This window comes from Lissotriton helveticus, chromosome 7 (assembly GCF_964261635.1).
Source record: "Lissotriton helveticus chromosome 7, aLisHel1.1, whole genome shotgun sequence".
Classification (NCBI taxonomy): domain Eukaryota; kingdom Metazoa; phylum Chordata; class Amphibia; order Caudata; family Salamandridae; genus Lissotriton; species Lissotriton helveticus.
Genome location: NC_136068.1, coordinates 522,220,653 through 522,241,361, shown reverse-complemented (window position 1 = coordinate 522,241,361; position 20,709 = coordinate 522,220,653). Strand labels below are relative to the sequence as shown.

Sequence of the window (20,709 nt, the reverse complement as noted above, 5' to 3'; positions counted from 1 at the left end):
AACTGGGTACTATAGCTATATTATGGAACATGCATACATTTTTGGATACGCCTTGTGTAACAATTAATGCTTTACCAGAACAAATGATGAAGAATGTATTACATTGATATTGCTCTTTTGTTTGAAAGCTGTTTGGGGCTATCGCAGAATGGAATCCTGGGTCAGCTTTGTACAGAGATTTGTTTCTACCAAATGACAATTGGAGGTGAACCATTGCAAGACTTAGCCGGGGAACCCCCACTACTCAAGACGGTTAGTATGAGCCTTTAATAGTCCATTGTGTCCAAGGCCAACACAATTACCAGGAGAATGAGTAGACTGCCGTACTCCTCATCCAGCATGCTGTGAGCATTGAGGCAACAGTAGGCAAGAGGCTGTGCAAGGGTGCATTCAAAGGATTCACATAGGTCTGCTGCTAGGAGAAGGGGAACTCACACACAGCAATCCACATTTTGCCTGGTGCTCAAGGAATCCTTGCTCCGGAGCTACCTAGGTGTGATTAAGTTTGCAGAATTCAAAACGACAACCTCTCAAGTTAGTGAAAGACCGACAAGAGTGAAAAGAGTGACATAGGACTAGAGATGGAATGCAACAGTGAATGAGGAGATGGAGAGACAGGGATGTGACAGGTAAACGTGAACTATCTATAGTGGGACAGCGGCAGAGATGTACAGGAGAGAGTAGATGAGAACATGAAAAAAGGAAAGAGATGGAGGAAAAAAGATTAAGTGGGGTAAAGAAACAGAAAAGTGAGAGGAGAAAAATACAGAAAGGAAGGAGAAAGAGAAACCTAGACGGACAACTATGTGAAGGTTCTTCCGGGTTCGTTTGTCTAGAGTTTTTCTCTCACTGCACACATTTAACATATTCTGAGGTTGTAATATATAATGACCATTCTGCAGGACTGTGTGTGGCATTGACGTGCAGTGAGTGTCCAAGTCCGACCTGTAGTGTTGCGACCTGGGGCCCAGAAATTACGCACACACCACACGTTGGCTTCACTGGTGGCCAGTTACAACTCTGGTCACGCCCAGTACTCCGGGCTATTTATTTAACAGCTTGCGTGCCCTCGGTGTGGACGCTGGGTCAGCCCTCCACCGGCACGCACAAAGGGGTGGGGACATGGAATGTCCCCTTGGGACCCCGTAACTTGGTCTGGCCCGTTTGGGCAACATTACATTCCTCCTTTACCCAGAAAAGTGAAATGCTGTATAATCAAAACATAACAGCAGGTAGCTGTACAAACATAATACAGCAGGTTCCAAAGCAAATTGGAACAGTCTTACTTGGTCTCGGCGGAGGTACAGCCCCTTTTCACTTCTGCTGTCGACAGCGGGTCACAAAGTCTTGGTACCTCTGGGATGGCTTCGGGCAAGGGCGCAGATGGTATCTGTTTTGGCTGCGCCCGCCCGGAGGGGTCTGAAACATGTCCTCAGAGCAGTCCGTCTCCGCTACCCTTGGGCGACTCTGTGTTCCTTGTGACTGTGTTCCTTTACGATGAGAGATCTTCTTGGGTTTGCGTGGCCGAGTCGTCTCCTGTACTTGCTGTTCCGAGGGCGATGTCTTCTTCCGCAGATGCTCGTGGACCTGACTGTGTCACTGGGCGGTATTCTCCTAGTTCTGGGAGTTCTTACTCGACTTTATTTGGGAATCTCTTAAAAAATGATACATTCCTGTTGACCTCTTCACCGCCCCGGGACGCCGTGATCAGTGTGCCTTTGATGTTGGTAACAGTCCAAGGGTCTAGCTCAAAAGGCAGGCGGAACTTTCCCCCTGGACGGCGGTTTTTCACCAGCACTCAGTCACCAACTTGGATGGGGCTGTCGGCGGCTCTTCTCCTCCGGAATGCCTCGCTATTGGTCTTCGTTCTCTGCTCCATGGAACGGTTAGGCGGGGTTGATGACGATGCCCACGTTGGGTGGTGGGGGATGGTGTCTGTAACTGCCCTGCCGAAACAACAAAGGCGACTTGGAGGAACTCCTGTGGTGCAGTGGGGCGTCAGCCTGTACTCGCGTAGGAATTGGTAGAGGGCTAGCTCCAGACTCTGGCCGTCCGCAAGTGCAATCTGAATAGTCTTGTTCAGAGTCCTCATTAGCCTCTCGACTTCCCCGTTAGCTTGAGGCCATCTCGGGGTTATGCGTCGGTGTTTGACGCGGTGGGACAGCAGGTACACGGCCAGCTCGGCGCCGTTGATGGGTGGACCATTGTCTGTGCGCAGCTCCCCAATGAGGCCATGGGTGGCGATTAGCTTTTCCAGCTTGGGAATGACCTCTGAGGCGGCAGTCGAGGACAGGATCTCCACTTGGGGGTATTGTGAGAAGTCGTCCATTACAACGAACATGTATTTCCCCCTGGGGATGCTGCCGAAATCCGCACTGGCTCGCGCCCACGGAGACGTCGGTCCTTCCTCGGTGATCACTGGCGCCGGAGGGTTGGGCAGGCTGGTCGCCAAACACACGGGACATCGCTGGACGATTGCTTCAACAACTTTGTCAAGGCCTGGGAACCAGAGTTTGCTCCGAAGGCGGTTTTTAGACTTTACGATGCCTTGGTGCGCGCCATGCGCCAGGAGGGCTGCCTGTTGAGTGAGACAGTCGGGTAGTACCAGGCGGGGGCCTCTCAGGAGACATCCCTCCGGAGACGCAGACAGTTCATTTCGGACTTGGTGGAGCGCCTTCAGCGTTGCTTGGGCACCGGGCGTGCGGAAAGATGCTGGGCTTTGGAGTGTCTTCCAGTTTCCCGATGTGATGGCCTGGATGGCGATCTGCAGGCACTTCCTCCAGAGAGATTGGCAGAGGCCTTGACCTTTCTACGATCATCCTGACATACTCCTCTGTGGCAGCGGCTTCTGCAGCTTCCGAGTCAGTGACCGGGCGAGCGTGTCTCGATAAGAACTCGGCTGGATTTCGGGTGCCTGGTCGATACTCCACCGTGAACTGGAATTCTTGGAGCTGAAGCACCCATTTCTCAATCCGAGGAGGAGGACGTGAGGAGGACCCCTGGAATAGCGGGACGAGGGGTTTGTGATCTGTGATTACCACGAAAGGATGTCCATATAAGTAGATGTGGAAGTGCCGGCACCCCCACAGGATGGCGATGGCTTCCCTTTCAATCTGCGAGTACCGCTGTTCTGTTGGCGTGAGGGTTCTGCTTGCATATGCGACGGGGGCCCACTCTCCGCATCCTTGTTGCTGTGTTAGCACTGCCACCAGGCATGTCGGGCTGGCGTCTACCACGAGTTGTGATTCATTTCGGGGGTCGAAGCAGGCTAGGGTCGTGTCAGCTGAGAGCGCCGTCTTGGTTTTCTGGAAGGACTCTTGCTGTTCTGGGCCCCACTCCCAGGTGGCAGTGGATTTTGTGAGGTTGCGGAGAGGGCCGGTGAGGTCGGACAGGCCCTTGATGAATCGCCCGCAGTAGGTGACCATCCCGAGAAAACTGCGGACTGCTGTCACCGATGTTGGGGCGGGAGCTTCGTGGATGTCTTTGACCTTTTCCGGGTCCGGGCCTATTCCCTGGTCGGAGAACCTGTAGCCAATGAAACTAATGTCCTTATGTAGGAAGTCACATTTCTCCCTGTGGAGGGTTAAGCCTCGCTCTTGAAGTCTGGTAAACACTGCCTGGAGGCGTCGGATGTGTTCGTCCAAAGTTGGAGCGTGGACCAAGGAGTCGTCACTGACATTCAAGACGCCGTCTAGCCCTTGCAGGACGTTCTGGAAAATGTTTTTAAACACTTCCGCTGCACTCGATATCCCAAAGTTGAGCCGGGTGTATCGCCAGAGGCCGGCGTGAGTGGAGAAGGTGGTAATTGGGCGAGAATCTGGGTGTAGGGGAATTTGGTGGTACCCAGACCTCAGGTCCAGCTTCGAGAACCACTTCGAGCCAGACAACTCCCCAATTATGTCATCTATGGTTGGCGTCAGGTGGCGCTCACGCTTGATAGCGAGGTTGGGGATGCGCATGTCCGCTCGAGTAAACGCAGTTCCCCTTCTACCTTGGGTCGTAGGTGGAACGCGATGCGTGAGAGATGGAGTGCCCAGCGCCAGCAGCGTTGCCGGCTGCGTCGCTCCGCATGTGCTGTTTCTACGGAGGTAGAAAGCGGCCGGGCAGGTGTGAGGCGGTCACTGGGCCAGGAGGTGCTGCTGGGATCTCGTCCAGACGGGGGAGGCAGCCGGCGTGCCAGGACATAAGCGCGCTCACCTCGGAACCGCGTGGCACCACCGCCGGGCAGGAGAGGTGGGGCCGCGGCGGGGAGAGCGCTCCAGCACGTCCGGGACACCGAAGGATGCAGGCGGTGAGTCCGGGTAGAGCGCGCCCGGCGCAGGGGCAGCTGGGGGCCACACTCAGCGATGCGGCACGTTGAAAGCCGGAACAGGCGCCAGTGGGGAGGGAGGCCGCAGGGGCTAGGGCAATCCGCTCCTTGGGCAAGAGCGTGATGGAGCCTTGCACGCGATGGGGTGGCGAGACCACCTCGTCGCCAATGTAGTTTTGCGACCTGGGGCCTAGAAATTACGCACACACCACACATTGGCTTCACTGGTGGCCAGTTACAACTCTGGTCACGCCCAGTACTCCGGGCTATTTATTTAACAGCTTGCGTACCCTCGGTGTGGACGTTGGGTCAGCCCACCACCGGCAAGCACAAAGGGGTGGGGACATGGAACGTCCCCTTGGGACCCCGTAACTTGGTCTGGCCCGTTTGGGCAACATTACACGACCTATGGAAAGATAGGGAGTGAAAAAGAGAGGTTGAAACAGGGATCTAGACCGAGCAAGTCAGAGGGTTCGAGGGGAGAAAAGGGTAGAGAAAGGTACCGAGGTAAGTAAAAGGAATAGAAGGAGCGAAAGTGGGTCGCTAAAGAAAGAAACGGTGTAAGTTTGGAGACACAAAGAGAAAGTGACCAGGCACATGAGGAGCAACAGAGCAATACTCAGAAAAGGAAGGGACTGAGGGAGAAGAAGAGCGGTCGGGTAAAGAAGATAGAAAAAAGCAGAAGTGTGGAGAGGTGGCAGTGCACATAGAAATGGGAACATAAAGTCAAAAGTGACTTAAAATAGGAACGAAAACTCAGAAGAGAATATTTTTTTAAGACAAAAGTCTCCCTATAGTTAAAACTCAAAAGGGGATTGCCCCTCTATAACGCACTTAATTGTCTGTTCGTGAGTGACTCTACTATTGTTGGACAGAAAGAGTATCTTGCGTGACTCTAAATTTGAAGTATTAAGACCTGCTGCCCCCCCCCCCAGAAGTGTGTAGTTCTTGTTTTGTGCGAGTCACTTGTGTGCTGGTAAGGGTGCCTGTGCATGGATTTTGTACCAGACTGCTGCAGAGAGATTGCGGTCAGGCAACCTGAAATGGGGGGATCACGCGGAGTGAGAACTTTTGGAACGTGCTGAGACGGAGGTAAGTGAATATGCAGCCGTACCCTCATGTACTGAGGAGTCTGATGCTCCTCAGTTAAAAAAAAAAACATTCGAACCTGTATCATGGCTTGAGAGTGGAGCATGAGAATGTTGATTCTGTAGTCGGAAAAGACTGGTGGTGCGACTACACCAAATTTAAAGTGACCAGAAGTTGCTGCTTAGAGGATCAGGGAGTGGCGGAGGTGGCAGAGAAAGCTTACAGGGTGGCAGTGGCAGATCTACTGCTTGACGGAGAGAAATCTGACTGGTTCTCTGCCCCTGGCAGTGCCCCATCTCTGGAACACTGCACCTTCACTTCAATCTTCCATGTTCTTGGCCCTCTACTTTGGCTGAGGTCCACTGTCGGATGTGATTCCATTTACCGTTTCTTTACTGATGCCTGCTAGAGCCCTGCAAGGTCTGGACTGGTCTAGAATGAGCATGACAGGTCTAGTACCAAAACTTTCAAAAGGGGAAAGGCCCATTCATTTCAGGCTACTCAACTTGCAGCCTAAACAGGCCTCATTGCAAGATTGCAGGGCAGTCGGAGACCTCCAGGTATGAGAACAAACTGAGAATGTTTGATTACTTTTATCCATAAGTGGTTTTCTACCATAGGAAGTTCAACCTACTGTTTGAGGCACTGAAATCGATAGATTTAAGATACTTCTTAAGAGGAACTCATACATGGTACCCGGCACCCAGGCTTCCGCTTGGTACAGGCAGAGGAACCAGTGTCAACAGCGGAGGAGGGATTACCATTACACAACTCAATTTCACTTCTGTAGTGAAGTCCAGGATCTTTCATAAAGTGGTGAGTCCTACTGTAAGATTTTATGGAGATGTTTAATCGTGCTGCTGGATCCAAAAGATTGAGGTAGGTATTGAGTTCAGCGGTGGCATACTACGCAGATGTACAATGTAGGCACAGGGACATGTAGACCCACCAATCCATAGTCCAACGGCTCTTTGTAGGTAGCAGGTGTCCACTGAGGTTTCTGCGGTAGTTGCTTGCGCTATATCTTTGCTCTCCAATGTAGCAGTAGAAGTATCTATACAAATAAACTCATAACTCTGCCATCTAGGTTTGAGTATATTTGATCAGAGTAACATGGAGAGGGTAGCTCTGCTGTCTGATACATGTGATACATGACTATGCAATAGTTACATAACTAAGGGATAGTTCTGCTGATAAAAGTAAGAGCCAGAAAGTGTGTTCTTTGGGAAATTCATGGTTTCTTTTTCCGACTTGTTTTTGTTACAATGCGCTACAACTTTCCTATTCCAAGGGAATTCACAGAGTTTTATTCTTTTATTTTTACCCAGCTTGTCGTGCTAGAAACGTGGACCTTGGCGCTAACTTTAGACAAAATTTATGAAGCTGTTAAATTTTCAAGATTTTTTGCAGTGTAGTCCGGGACAAACGTGTATGTAAGAACGAAACACAAAGGAGCAGACCAGGTCCACGAATGGTGTGAGACTATACTGGCTACTGTGAGACAAGGAGAATGTGTGAAATAAGATGTTAAAGACAACAACTGTGGAGTACAGAAGACTAGAAACAATTTCCATCAGACCCCCCAGGAATGGTGGAGATTCACATCACGTGGAAATTGTTATAAATCCCATACCGGATCAGACCATTAAGTGCCGTTGCGGAGGGATGTCCAAAGGTATACTAATGTTATACATTCAAGAATACAAAAAGTTGCATATCTTCCCCTTCAGTGGACACTTAAGTATCTATATTCTTGATACAGATGTAACTCGTCAGTAGTACATTGTTCGTTAAATATGACGTAAATATAATTTGTCATGTTGCAGTAGCCGTTCTAACTTAAGGTCCTGAAGAAAGCCGGACTAAATGTCCACCAGGCTGAAACATGTCGACCATACTGCTCAGCGCCATAGGATACGATATCCCATTATCTGGCGTGTTTTTAATATTTGACACTTATATCTCTGCTTAAACACTGTTTAGAGTTTAGGTAGTCATTTTTATTCACTTTTATTATTTGAGCACTGCACTTTTTGTATTCTTGAATGTATAACATTAGTATACCTTTGGACATCCCTCCGCAACGGCACTTAATGGTCTGATCCGGTATGGGATTTATAACAATTTCCACGTGATGTGAATCTCCACCATTCCTGGGGGGTCTGATGGAAATTGTTTCTAGTCTTCTGTACTCCACAGTTGTTGTCTTTAACATCTTATTTCACACATTCTCCTTGTCTCACAGTAGCCAGTATAGTCTCACACCATTCGTGGACCTGGTCTGCTCCTTTGTGTTTCGTATATTGGTATAGGGGTTTGAGCAGACAGGTCATTAAATATACTCCCCTAGACCCTCCACATACCTGTCTTGTTTTCTATCAAACGTGTATGTAGCCAGAACTGCTCCCTTAAGCATCAATGTTCAGGTAGGTTACACAACCTGTTTAGTATGTGGTGCCTGAACGAGGCCCAGGAGGGGCAATTCTGTCCAAGCTATATCACTTCATTAGAGAAGAACGAGACCCACGGAAATAATTATCCACACAACATGCCTCGATTTAACTTGAAATGCAGGGTCCTAAATAGAACTTTCCAAATCAGAAATGGAAGGTGGAAGTGTGACCAGAGTTCAAGTTGACCGGATTTTGAAAACCGAAAAATGGGACATGCCTCTAACATAGAGGAAGGACTACACTTTTGCAACAGCATATAAAAGGCATGATGCTGAGAGACGACCATCGGTTATTTTTGTGCTAATGGCATAGGGTATATTAAATGCAAATTGACATGCAATATCAGTGTCCCTGCAGTTCCTTCCTGACATGGCTGCTTACTAGTCCTCCACAGGTACAAAAGCGGAGCAAATCACGGTACTTAGTCAGCCTCTAAAAACTCGGCCATATAGTACATTTGTAGAAGCCTGCTGGGACAGACGTGGAAAAGCTGAGGCTGCCCTGAGAAATCCAATACATCTGGTCACCGTAACCAGGGTTCACAATCCTCCACATGCTCTCCCCAAGTGTGGAACAGAAATCCCCTGTCTCAGGCTATTAGTGCTCTAGGTAGACGCAGCGGAACGAAGACTCTAAAGTATACTTGGGGTCTGCCAATGTTGAGTCCCAATTTGCAGATGGCTTGAATTACATTTGCCCCACACCCATGAAAATAGTTAAAGCTCCACTGGCTCTCCTTGCAGGATACCTTTCTATCAGCCATTGACTAATATTCGGACAAGTCATGGCCACCATAACTTCACCTCTGGCAGTCATCTTGTTTATCTGCCGAAGAGTCTCCACCCATACCAGAATGCATTGGCTAATTGGAGGATATCCCAATCACCCCAGCCCCTCCTTGTCCACTTCTGAACTCAATACTCTGTTCTGTAGTGAGGGCTTTGTATTGACCCTCATAGTTTGGAAACGGGATTCTTTTGAAGTCCACTGGCCTCTTCATTACCATGTCACTGTCTCCTTATGTCCTTCTGGTCGCCAAGATGTTTAGAAATCAAAACTTTGAAAAGTAAAGCTAGAAAATGTAATTACACAAAAACCTAACCCCTCGAAAAGCAGTTTACATTTAACTATGAGTTTGAAAATTAATGTTTGTATTAACAATTTATTCAGCTTAAGTTATATACCAGAAAAAATAATGGGGCGGCCCAGTGTCCCTCAGAACCTGGGTATATGTTCTATACCAAACCCAGATCCCACCCTAAACCTAACATTTCCCTGTACCTAATGCCAACTCCAACCCAAAAACAAACAATGACCCTAGTTTTAAACTGTGAAGCTAACTCTATGCCTGACTGGACCTTAACCTAAAACTAGCTTTGATCCGCCACTAACAATATCATAAGCATGACATTGACCCTTATTCTAATAATTTTCTTAAAATTGCACGTTTGGCTTCTAAAAAAAAAATCTTTACAACGTTTTTTTTATTTAAAAAGAAAAAAACGTATTTATAAACCTTTTTTCAAACCTTCACCACATACTACCAAGCAGTTAGTAGCTCAGAGTATTTTAATTTATGCTGTGGTCGGCTTGGCCAGTTCCTCTTGCCTCTTGTGACTGTCAGCACATACTGGGATTGGGATTTGAAGCTCTCAGAACATCAAGCAGTTTCGATATTGTGACTAACATCTCAAACATCCTCCCACACAATTGGATGTGGGTAATGCTCGTGACTGTCAGCTGATCACTCATGGTTCTGCAAAGGAGCATGCAATTACCTCCCCCCTCCGCCACCCCCCATGGCCGAAGATGAGAATCTAATGCAAGGGTTGCTAATCTTTGTCTACCTATTAATTTACTGAGCAAAGTACATTTCCAGTCTTTTCTCCAAGTCATATGCTTATAGCTGTTTTTTTAATTTTATGGCCACCTTCCTGCTATATAATTTAATTTAATTATTAGCCTCTATAATGTATATACTCTATATTGAAAACGATTTATTTGATTTACGTAACATTTTTCTATAGCGCAGTTGCACCGAGGGTATTAATGTCCTTTGCATTACCAGGAACATAATATAGATGGATCATGCATTTTACAAGGTAGAAAGCTAGTACCAGTGTCAAATACCAGGTAATATTCCATGAAGGGTCAGAGACAGCGCGACTCTTGATAGGGGCAGACTTTATAAGAGTGGGTGCACATTCGTAAAGTAATCTGCGGATCAAAGTTAAATCTGTGGGCTAAGGGTTGTGCAGAGTGCCTCTGAAAAAGGTGCGTCTTGGAGGTATTTCCGAAGGAGAGGATAGTGGGCTGTGTTCTCAGATGAGCCTAGAGATAGTTTCGCAGGTGTGTGCCAACCCCTGAGAAGGATTGTTTCATGGCTAGAGACGTTTTGAACGTCTGTATCTAATTTAATAGAGTCTCTGCTTCTCAGTCCACATAGCTCTATGGAAACGGTTACCATGTTGGCCAGGTAGGGAGGAATTTTCAAGTGGGTAGCTTTATTTTATTTATTTTATATAGCGTGAACTTGACCCAAAACGGGTATCAGAGCACTTTACAAAGCACCAGTTGCATTACATGAGGACACACTCATTTTTTTTGGTTAGGCACGTGGAGATTAAGTGATTTGCCCAGAATCACAGGATGTTCAGCGTCCCTGCCGAGACTCGATGCCAGTTCCCCAGATTCGAGGTCGACCGCTCTAGCCGTTAAAGCAGCAGATTTTTAATTTGATCCGCACTTGCAGCAGGAGCCATTGCAGATTCTTCAAGACTGGGGTGATGTGATTGAATTTCTTCTTTCCTGTAACAAGTCTGGCTGTTAAGTGCAGGATGGCTTTCAGGGGGTAAATTCCAACCACAACAAGGTTATAGATGGAATGCTTGTTTTTTAGGGCTCGGCCTACGTCACCACTTCGTCAGAAGTGGGGCGGAGCTCCGAGCCGTATTGTTACGGGGCTCAGAATAGTGAAGTAAAAATTCCTCACTGCGCGAGATTTTTCCGTAGTTTATTTTGGCATCTGCATGCTAATTGGTCCTCGCAGTGCTGTGTTTCTAGTAGCCTTCACGCAATAGGCCATATGGATTTTAGTTTGTGCACTTCCTGCATATTCTGTGCGGTTACGCGCAGGGGAGTGCAATAAATTGTCAATTACGAGCTGTCAGGGTGCCGAGGTAATTGAACCCAGATGTTCGGGCGCGTTCACCAGTCTGCAGTGAGTTTGGTGGGTGCGCGTTCGTCTGCATCCTTTCATGTGTAAGTGTTGGCCTTTGAAGAGCTGGCTTGGTCGTGCGCCGACAATGAGACACACAGTCTTCATTACCCCACAAAGTATGTAAGTGCGTTTGTATTGGAGACAGTAACGTCCAGGTACGAAACGGAATTCTTTTCACTGGCTTACGAACAGTCCCACATTTTGCCGCATTCTCTTCATCTCGACAAAGGGGCTCATGTCTTGTTCAGCAAATAAACAAAAACCTCCGAGAGCAGGAATGTGTTTCTGCATGGAGGGTCCGAGCAGCTGTGTTGCAACAGTTGTGCTTGTGTGTCTAACCTTGGGCCTCATGACAAGTAGGTTGATTTTAGGTGCAGGGATACACAGGCACTGCTCACACACACAAACACTGTTGACACACACGGACACTGCTCACACACACAGGCACTTCTCACAGACACCGGCACTGTGCGCACACATAGGCACTGTTCACACACACAGGCAGTACATACACACACCGACACTGCGCACACACACAGGCGCACTGCTCGCACACAGGCACTGATCGCACACAGGCACTGTTCACACACAGGCACTGTTTACGCACACAGACACTGCTCACAAACACATACACTGCTCGCACACACAGGCACTGTTCACACACACAGGCACTACATACACACACAGGCTGCTCACACACACCGGCACTGCGCGCACACATAGGCACTGGTCACAGTGACTGCAGTGTGTGAGTGTGCAGGGTAAACAGTGTGAGTGTGCAGGGTGAACAGTGTGTAGTGAGTGCAGAGTGAGTGCGAGAGTTACTGTGAGTGCAGAGTGAGTGCGAGAGTGACAGTGAGTGCGAGAGTGACAGTGAGTGCAGAGTGAGTGCGAGAGTGACAGTGAGTGCAAAGTGAGTGCGAGAGTGTCAGTGAGTGTAGAGTGTCAGTGAGTGTAGAGTGTCAGTGAGTGTAGAGTGTCAGTGAGTGTAGAGTGTCAGTGAGTACAGAGTGACAGTGAGTGCAGAGTGACAGTGAGTGCAGACTGACTGCAGAGTGAGGGTGACTGCAGATTAACAGTGTCTGCAGAGTGAAAGTGACTGCAGTGTGTGAGTGTGCAGGGTAAACAGTATGAGTGCAGGGTGAACAGTGTATAGTGAGTGCAGAGTGACAGTGAGTGCAGAGTGAGTGCGAGAGTGACAGTGAGTGCGAGAGTGAGTGCGAGAGTGACAGTGAGTGCGAGAGTGACAGTGAAAGTGCAGAGTGACTGTGAGTGCAGAGTGAGTGCAGACTGACTGCAGAGTGAGTGTGACTGCAGAGTAACAGTGACTGCAGAGTGACAGTGACTGCAGTGTGTGAGTGTGCAGGGTAAACAGTGTGAGTGTGCAGGGTGAACAGTGTGTAAGTGTGCAGGGTGAGCAGTGTGTGAATGTGTAGGGGCAGTGTGTGAGTGTGCAGGAAACGAACACTCAAACTATGTCCACCACACACATACATAACACCACACACATAAGACCACACACACCATACACACACCACACACACATACACCACACACACCACACACACACACACACCATACACACACCACACACACATACACCACACACATAACACACACACAAACAACACACACCTCACTCTCTCAACACCACACACTCGTCACCACAACACACTCACCACCACACACTCACCCCCCCCCCAGGCTCACCCCCACAGACTCACCACCACACACTCACCACTACACACAAAACAACACACACAACAACACACTCCCAGCCATCAATGAATGCTTTCACCAGGCACAAACACCAACAACCATCAATGTACGCTTTCACCAAAAACAAACACGACCATGCATCAGTGCCGCTAAACACCCACGCACACAACAAACAATGTCAGTGCAACTTTCACCAAACACACACACACACACCAACAGCTGACAGTGCACCAGCCACTCTTTCAATTGGCACAATCATCAACAGCTGTCAGTGCACCCTTTCACCAACCACATGCATTACCATCCAGCTCTGTACGCTTGACAGCCACACTCAGTAACAGCTCTTACTGCACGTTACCACCAGTCATACACACCTCAAGCCACCACTACACGCTTCCACCAAACACACACACCAACAGCCATCACTGCACAATTCCTACAGGCACACACATCCACCACCCATCAATGCACACACCAATTGATAACGCATCCACCAATTAATATTGTACCTATCGCACTATGCTGCACTTTACCTTTTAAAGATAATGCGTTAAAGTGCAGCAAGCCACCATTGATAACCTTCCAATATTCCAATCCAACACACCTCTCCAACACACACCACATGCTTCCACTCCAAAACACATGCCTAAAACACATTGCCATTTACAATGCCATTATCTCTAACTCAAACAAACCCGAGCCCTAATGCATTCCTAATGCTTGTTTTTTTTTTCCAGCCACTGGCAATTGCTCCGGCCATACCCAGTCCATTGTTTTTGCATATGGCTGGTCCAAGCAAAGGTGGCATGGTGTACAAAATAAAGATGGACTGGGATGCAACCTGAGTAATTACTGGTCCACCCATTACTTTTTGTATGTCTCTAAGGGGGCAGGGAAATTTGGGTCTTACCCTCCAAAATTATAGACTGGCAATGACGGCTTGAGCCATGGTTTTCAATTGTGTGGATGTTCAAAATGTTCATATTTTTTTTTTCTTGAAAATTAAGTTAGACATATCTTAACTTGGTGAGTTTGTTTATGTGAGTTGATGGCGATAAGCTACTGTCCAAGGTGATGCCAGGCGGATTTTGGAGGAAGCACTGCAGATTACATGTATTTAGTAGAATTGGATGCATACTGTTTTGAGATTTAGGGGTGAGGATGAAGAATTCTCTTTTCTGGGAGTTAAGCATAAAGAGATTATCTGACATCCAACTCTGAATTGCCCTAAAGCGTGAGTGCAGATAGCAAACACGATGACAGATTGAGTGCTGAAACGTTTCAAATGTTTTCAGTCAAGAGATCTGGGTTTAATTCATTGTTTTTTTGCTCACTATGCCACCCCAGTTTGGACCCAGACATATGTAAATCAGTCTTGACCCTCTTCCTTGTGGGAACAGTCCAGCCCAAACTGCCAGGCTAGGTCCTCCCTGGACCAGAAACAAGCATCCTGGGATCGGTTTCAGGGTTTCACCCCTCATCAGCCATGCTAGCTTGAATCCAGTGGCACAGTGAGCAAGGAACCCATGTCTGGGCATCCCATTGGCCACTTAAGGCGAACATAGCAAACACAACAAGATGATGGATGGAGTGCTGAAACTTTTCAACCACTCACTCCCAGTCAAGTGCAGACAGACAATACCCTCTATGGATTCAATTTTTAGATAAAGTTGCTTATCGTCAGGTTATTGATGAATAGTAACTACTTACTCCTTCAGTGACGGGTGTAGTGGCTCATGGTAGAGACTGAAAATGGTAGAGGATTGAATCAATCCTTACTGGTCCCCAAATAACTTAGGGATGTTCCTGAAGAGGGGTCTGCCCCATGTTACCACTTGTTACCTCAAGGATAAGAGTGAGATGAACCATGTAAGATCTTGATTTCTAAATCCCATTCTGTTTTCCGAGACACTGAGTACTCTTTGGTGATGCTGCTGAGAGATTAAGTAAGACCAGTAAGTAGGTTTTGCCCTTGACCATATTGCGATGAAAGTTATTTAGCACTTTAAAAGCACCAGTTCCTGTACTAAACACAGCATGAAATCCAGAATCAAAGCCATCCAATATACGGTTATCATTGATGTATGTTGCTAGCTTGGTAGAGACAGAACATTCAGTTGCATTTCCGCATCAGGATAAGTTAGAAACTGGTGTATGATATTGCATTTCTTTATGACCATTTGTTTTAACAACGCTTTTGGGGGATATTTATTAGTTTATCTCGTGAAAACATATCTGGAACATCGAAGCATGTTTAAAGTTTAGATAATTATATTACAAAGCATCATCTTAATACGTTCTCTTCAGCCGCTTCAGTAGAAATGTCAAGGTGATCAATTAATCATGTCATCTTTAATGCTGTTTAAGTAGTCTTTGGATAATAAGCAAAGTCGGCGACCCTGCAATCTGTGCTGCAAACATTTTGATAAAGTAATGTGCCGGTACATTTCTGCTGTCGGGTAGCTGATAGGTAGTCATTTATCCGGAAACTCTTCCATTTTACAAGACTCTGCACCTTCACGTGGGCCAAATATGTGTATAGTATTGTTATTATTATTAATGCCCTCCAGTACTCTGTCATTTACAAAACGTGGCCTAGTTCTAATTGTATCCTTTTGTTCATTTTTCGATGTTCTTTGAGTTTACTTTTACTGCTCTAGCTTTGTTTTTACGTTCCCTTTTGTCAGTGTTCCAGTTCGTGTTTGAGTATAATACACTCAGTTGATGAGGTGAGCAATTTCTACAGCAGTAACCGTGTGCTTGGCTTTAATCTAAACCAAGCTTGATTTACTTCTCTGAAACATTTCATGTGAGTGAGGTGTGCACCACTGCATCCAAGTTGCGTCACGTTTAATGTACAAATGCAAGTTTATCCAATTTCGGACCGTTCATGCTTTACAATTTTCCTACATTTGGCAGTGACTTGCTGTGTTTTCAAAGGCAGAGATCATGCAGGTTTTCAATGTTTTTCAGGTCTCCAGCATGAATGTATCTGTAAAATAAATGAAGCCAGAGACTTCCTGATGTTGGTGAAGTGCCCATGACCGCCCGCTCGTTACCAACTATTCTAATTGATCATGTCGTTTATTTCACTTGTGAAGCACATGACGATGCTGGGTGCAGAGTCTCGAGGATACAGTGTAGCATACTCTGTATGCAAAGGTATCCAACATCGCTGTCTTCCCAAGAGAGCACAAGTTGGAACATATGCTTTCTCTTGCTGTATAACTTCTCAGTAATGGAGCTAGTGAGCACCATATTATGCAGCGACGTTTGACTAAATTATGGCGCACAAATAGGTAAATTACATGCACGAATGCAGCACATTTGGTCACAGTAGTACTTCATTACTTTGTATACTATACACAAATTGGCACTGTCCTTGCATTTGCCTCATTATTAACAATGCAACTCTCGAATAAATCAATCAACAAATGAAATCGTAAAATTATGCACCAGAAAATGGATTTTGTGATAAGTGCTACAAATCCATAATTATATGGAATACTCCGCAGCCTTAGAATCGCGTATCCCTATGCCCCTGAAATAGAATATATTGCCAAATGGTGTTGGAAATCTTAAGCAGTAATATTTCCTTAGGTTGAAGGATATAAAGTGGCCCGAAACACCGGGCTAAAGTTATCACACTGAGTCTGCAGAACAAGATACGGTACTTGAATAACCTTTCCAGTCACTCCTAGCATTCCTCCTGTGAGCACATAATAACCTCTGTGTTGTTGGAAGTGCTAGGATCATATCATGGTGCACCATCATCCAGCTTAGCATTTCAGGTGTTTTAGAACAATGCTCACACTTAAGAATGAAGGAACGTGTTGGTTCTATAAAGTAACACTGGAAAATGTTTTGTCTACCAAATAGAGCAGTTTTCCGCAGTAAAGAATGCACTGCTATCTGAAACAATAATGCCTAGAAAGTAAGGAGGGGCAACATCGAGACCACGTGCCACCTGTCGCCCATTCTAAGCTTCCATCAGCTGGAGACTGCTGTCCCGCAGACTTGCACCCCCCTCAGGGACTGCACTTCTGGGCATGGTGGGAGACGGATGGGGGCTGAGGGGGGAGGGATTGATCCACACGTGACGGCCAAACACACACGTAGCCTCTCGTTTCGTGAATGGCGAGCTATCTTTAGCCTCTGACCCGAGTGATGTCATTTAATGGTCATGGAAACGCTAGCGGCAGCCAGACATGAAACCTACCGTAGCTGTGAGCCTTCACCCACCGCAGCAGGAGAGCGGGCATCGGCCGACAGGTAGATGGGCCTCACCAGCTCCAGAAGGGCCCCCTTTCCCCTCAAGGCCCTGCCCACCCCTCCCATCTCAGCGCACAGTATGGACGCGCCATTCAATGCTAGGCTACGACTCTGCGAGGGCTACAACCAAGGCCTGTTCTACCGCCAACCCTGTTTCCATGGGTCCGCTTTGTCTGTGCGGCAGACGGCCTCATGTCCTCATGTCTTTCGGGCTCCATTTTAATGTTTACCTTTTTTTAGATCACCCACCTTCCCCGGAAGTTCACGTTCTTGGTTCTCCATAATAAAGCATAACTGTTTAGTCTGGAAATACCGTGGGATCAGGGGAAGCTCCCTGCCTCCCTCCGATTTGGGTCGGATAAGTTGTTGTTGGTGAAGAGGCAGATTCTTGCCTTTCCAGATGAACCAGTTAATGACGAGTTGTAGGTTACGGAGGATCGCTGGCAATGGGGTTAATGGTAGGGTCTGAAATATAAAAAGAATGCGCAGCAGCCCATAATTGTGAAGCACATGCTCGAGGGAAACAAAGTGTCTACATTGTAAATAAAGCAAATATACATAGCTTCATGTTGTTAAATAACTAAAAAAACTAAGATATCTGTGTTTGTTGTAGGTAAAATGCCGCAAAATTGCCGCTAAATTTCCATATCTGTGCCGCTAAATTTCCATTTTTGTGCCGCTAAATTTACTAATCCATGCCGCTATATCCTGGGGGTCTGTATAGTGCTATAATTGGTTTGGTTCCAAGTCTGTTTTTTAGGTTTCGCCTGCACAAGGCTTGCGCTTGAGAAATCTATTGTTTTCAATATAAACTTAAAGGGGACTTATATCCCGCCTCCTCTTTTTTGGCTTCTCATTGGCTCCTGCCCGTGCCACTTACCTTTCCTCCATTCTATTGGCTGTAGCATATTTCCTGCATTTACCAATGCTTGTTCCTTGTCTGCTTCTCTTATCAGTTTTCCGCCGCCGAAATACTGTTAACACCTGCTGTGGTGAAACTATATTTCCATAAAGTTATGCCTTTTAGTCTTGCAGCATATTTATACAACAATTCCATGAGCGATTAAGTGATTTGCCTAGAATCACAGGGTGTTACACGGCGCCGCCGAGACTCGAACCAGAATCGCCAGTTCTCAAGTCAGCAGCTCTGGCCACTGCTCAACATCCACTCCACTCCCGTGTTATATGTCAGGGAGCTCTTTTCTTCTCCTGGACGATGATTGATGAAAACACCTCTTTATTCAATACAATGGCAAAACTGATGAATTACCAACGCTTTTTTGTAATATAAGATTTATCAGGCCAGTTTTCAGAATTTCAGAGAAATGTCCTTTGCTTAGGAAAGCATTAGGTTCCTGAATTATTCGATGAGAAGCAAATAACAGAAATTACATTTAAGGGGTATCATACACTCTTTATTGACATCTGTGTATAAGATCACAGGTCCAAATACTAGATGTGCTTGCTCAGCATTTCATCCTTCCCTTCTATAGTCCATAAATTCGACATGATTGGATTAGCTTTTAGTAATAATAAGAAGTTGCAGCAGTGCACAATCAGTCTAGTGATATGTGAAACTTAAATTCCCATTATTTTGTTTTGGAATTTGCTCCCCTGTCGGGCTATCTGAGTCACCTATCGCCCTCTGCTCCTTTGCCAGTTCTCTAGAATGAACTGTCAGACCATGCTTTTCTGCCTACTGCATATAATGAATTGGTATCCTAGTACCAGTTGCAGACATTTATAAGTGATTGCTATTCTAGTAATAAAAAATCATGAATGTGAACGATATTTGAATAGTTTTGCATGCTTGCCTTCAGCTGAAACTGAATACATCAATTGCTTGTTACCGACAATTCTTTAAATGGCACCAGCAACCTAAGTTTCATCCGAGACCATGTTTCTCAAAGTCACACCTCAATGCCTACTCCAGCTGTATGCATTAAATCTGAACTGCTCTTAGTCCGCCTCCTACTGCCCAGGGTGCTCAAGCCATGCCGGTTGCAATAACATATGCATAACGTATATCGCTAAATACCAGGCTCAAAAGTGCATTCCCTGCAGACCAGTTCTGTTGCACACTTTCAGGCAAAATGTTCTTCTTACCAAGATCCTTAATCCAGACCTATTTTTCCCATGCTGACAACCTCTTAATCCTAGTTCAAATCCTGTTTGACACACTACTTCGAAAAGATCTTTCCATGATACACCCTACACCGCATCTCAATCTTCCAATCCCAAGCAGCAGCCCTAGCATCATGGAGCGCTTATGTGACAACCTCACCACCCAGATCAGCGTATCCCTTGTATTCCTACACCTTGAAGTCAAACTATAGTAAGACAACCTTAGGGCCACAATGACCCCGGACCACGAAACCATCCATAGTGCTTCACGCCTTACTTGACAATTCACAACGCCCACCCACTGTCTCAGACAGACTTTTAACAATTGCTTGAAAAGTCCTGCTTGGTCTTGTGTGCCAAATCCTATAATGTTATGCCAATCAAATTGGACTCTTCGGTTCGTTCGATAATTGGGTATTCAACAATGATTATTTGTTTGCAAGCAACTCGCTCTTGTACCGTCATTCTCATCTGAAATAAATACTTTTTGGGCACGATGAGTGTGGATACATGTCCTGTGAATGCTTCTTTGCCACTTGAGTTACTATAGGAGTGGATAGCAGCACATCCATTTTAATAATCCCTGTTCCTGTTTGTTTTAGGAACCTTGAAGAGACAGTAAATGGTTTATACTAGAGGCCCCAGCCCTTTGCCATGATGGGCAACTCCAACAAGAAAGAGTAAGTTGATTTCAATCTTCTGCAAGCGGATATGTGATGCTTCCAAGAAAAGACTGTGGGCTGGACTGCATGAGGGTGGTTGTATCATTAATTATATTGTGAATGAATGGAATGAGTTTTAGGTATATGGATGGATGCTTGTCAAAGTATTTCATGTGTGAATGTATTCTCTTTTTTTACTGGGGTGACATTCAATTTTTGGCGTGTGTTTTGGATGTGAGGCTGTTGTTCGCCAAATGTTTTATGAAGTTGAGTGTATTTGGCTTGTGTGATGGGGTAATAGATTCAGGCATGTCTGTCATAAGTATGTGGGTAAGTGTTTAACATATGTGTTGTGTATATTGTGTGTTTAACGTGTCACAGTAAAGTAGGTTTGTGGATAGGTGTGCTGGAATTTTGGTGAGTGCCTGCATTTGTGTTGTTTGTATGGGAAGAGCGTGATGATGAAAGGTTTATGGTCTGTGGACAGTACATGGATGACATATTTGCTATAATTGTATTATGAGTGTTTGTAGCTATTATGTGCCCTCCCTCTACAGAAGGGTGAATACTGATTTTGAAAATAAGAATATATCCAAAAGGATTTTGAATACAGAATTTCTAGGTTTGCATCTGAAAGTTCTTCACTTATGTTAAGTATACGAAGATGAGCAATATGCTTGGTCATTTCTTTTTCCTATACCAAATCAGAAACTAAAATCCCCAACTATAAAACTCCAAAGCCACGCCCCCCAATGTCCAATTAGACAGTCCATTTTACATAACATCACAGATCACAGCCATCTTAAACTATTTCTTTGTATGTCAACTGCCCTCTCTCCCCAGGCCTGAAATGTAATTGCT

General features: G+C 46.1%; 1 protein-coding gene across 1 annotated transcript in view; it reads left to right on the top strand.

The window, feature by feature from the left end:
• The window catches only part of RNF112 (ring finger protein 112), a 224,447-nt gene that overhangs the window by 56,470 nt on the left and 147,268 nt on the right, over positions 1-20,709 (top strand). The window contains exon 2 of the mRNA XM_078652573.1: positions 19,789-19,866. Within this exon, the coding sequence (XP_078508699.1) occupies positions 19,841-19,866 (26 nt within the window). The 5' untranslated portion in view covers positions 19,789-19,840. The remainder of the gene's footprint in view (positions 1-19,788; positions 19,867-20,709) is intronic.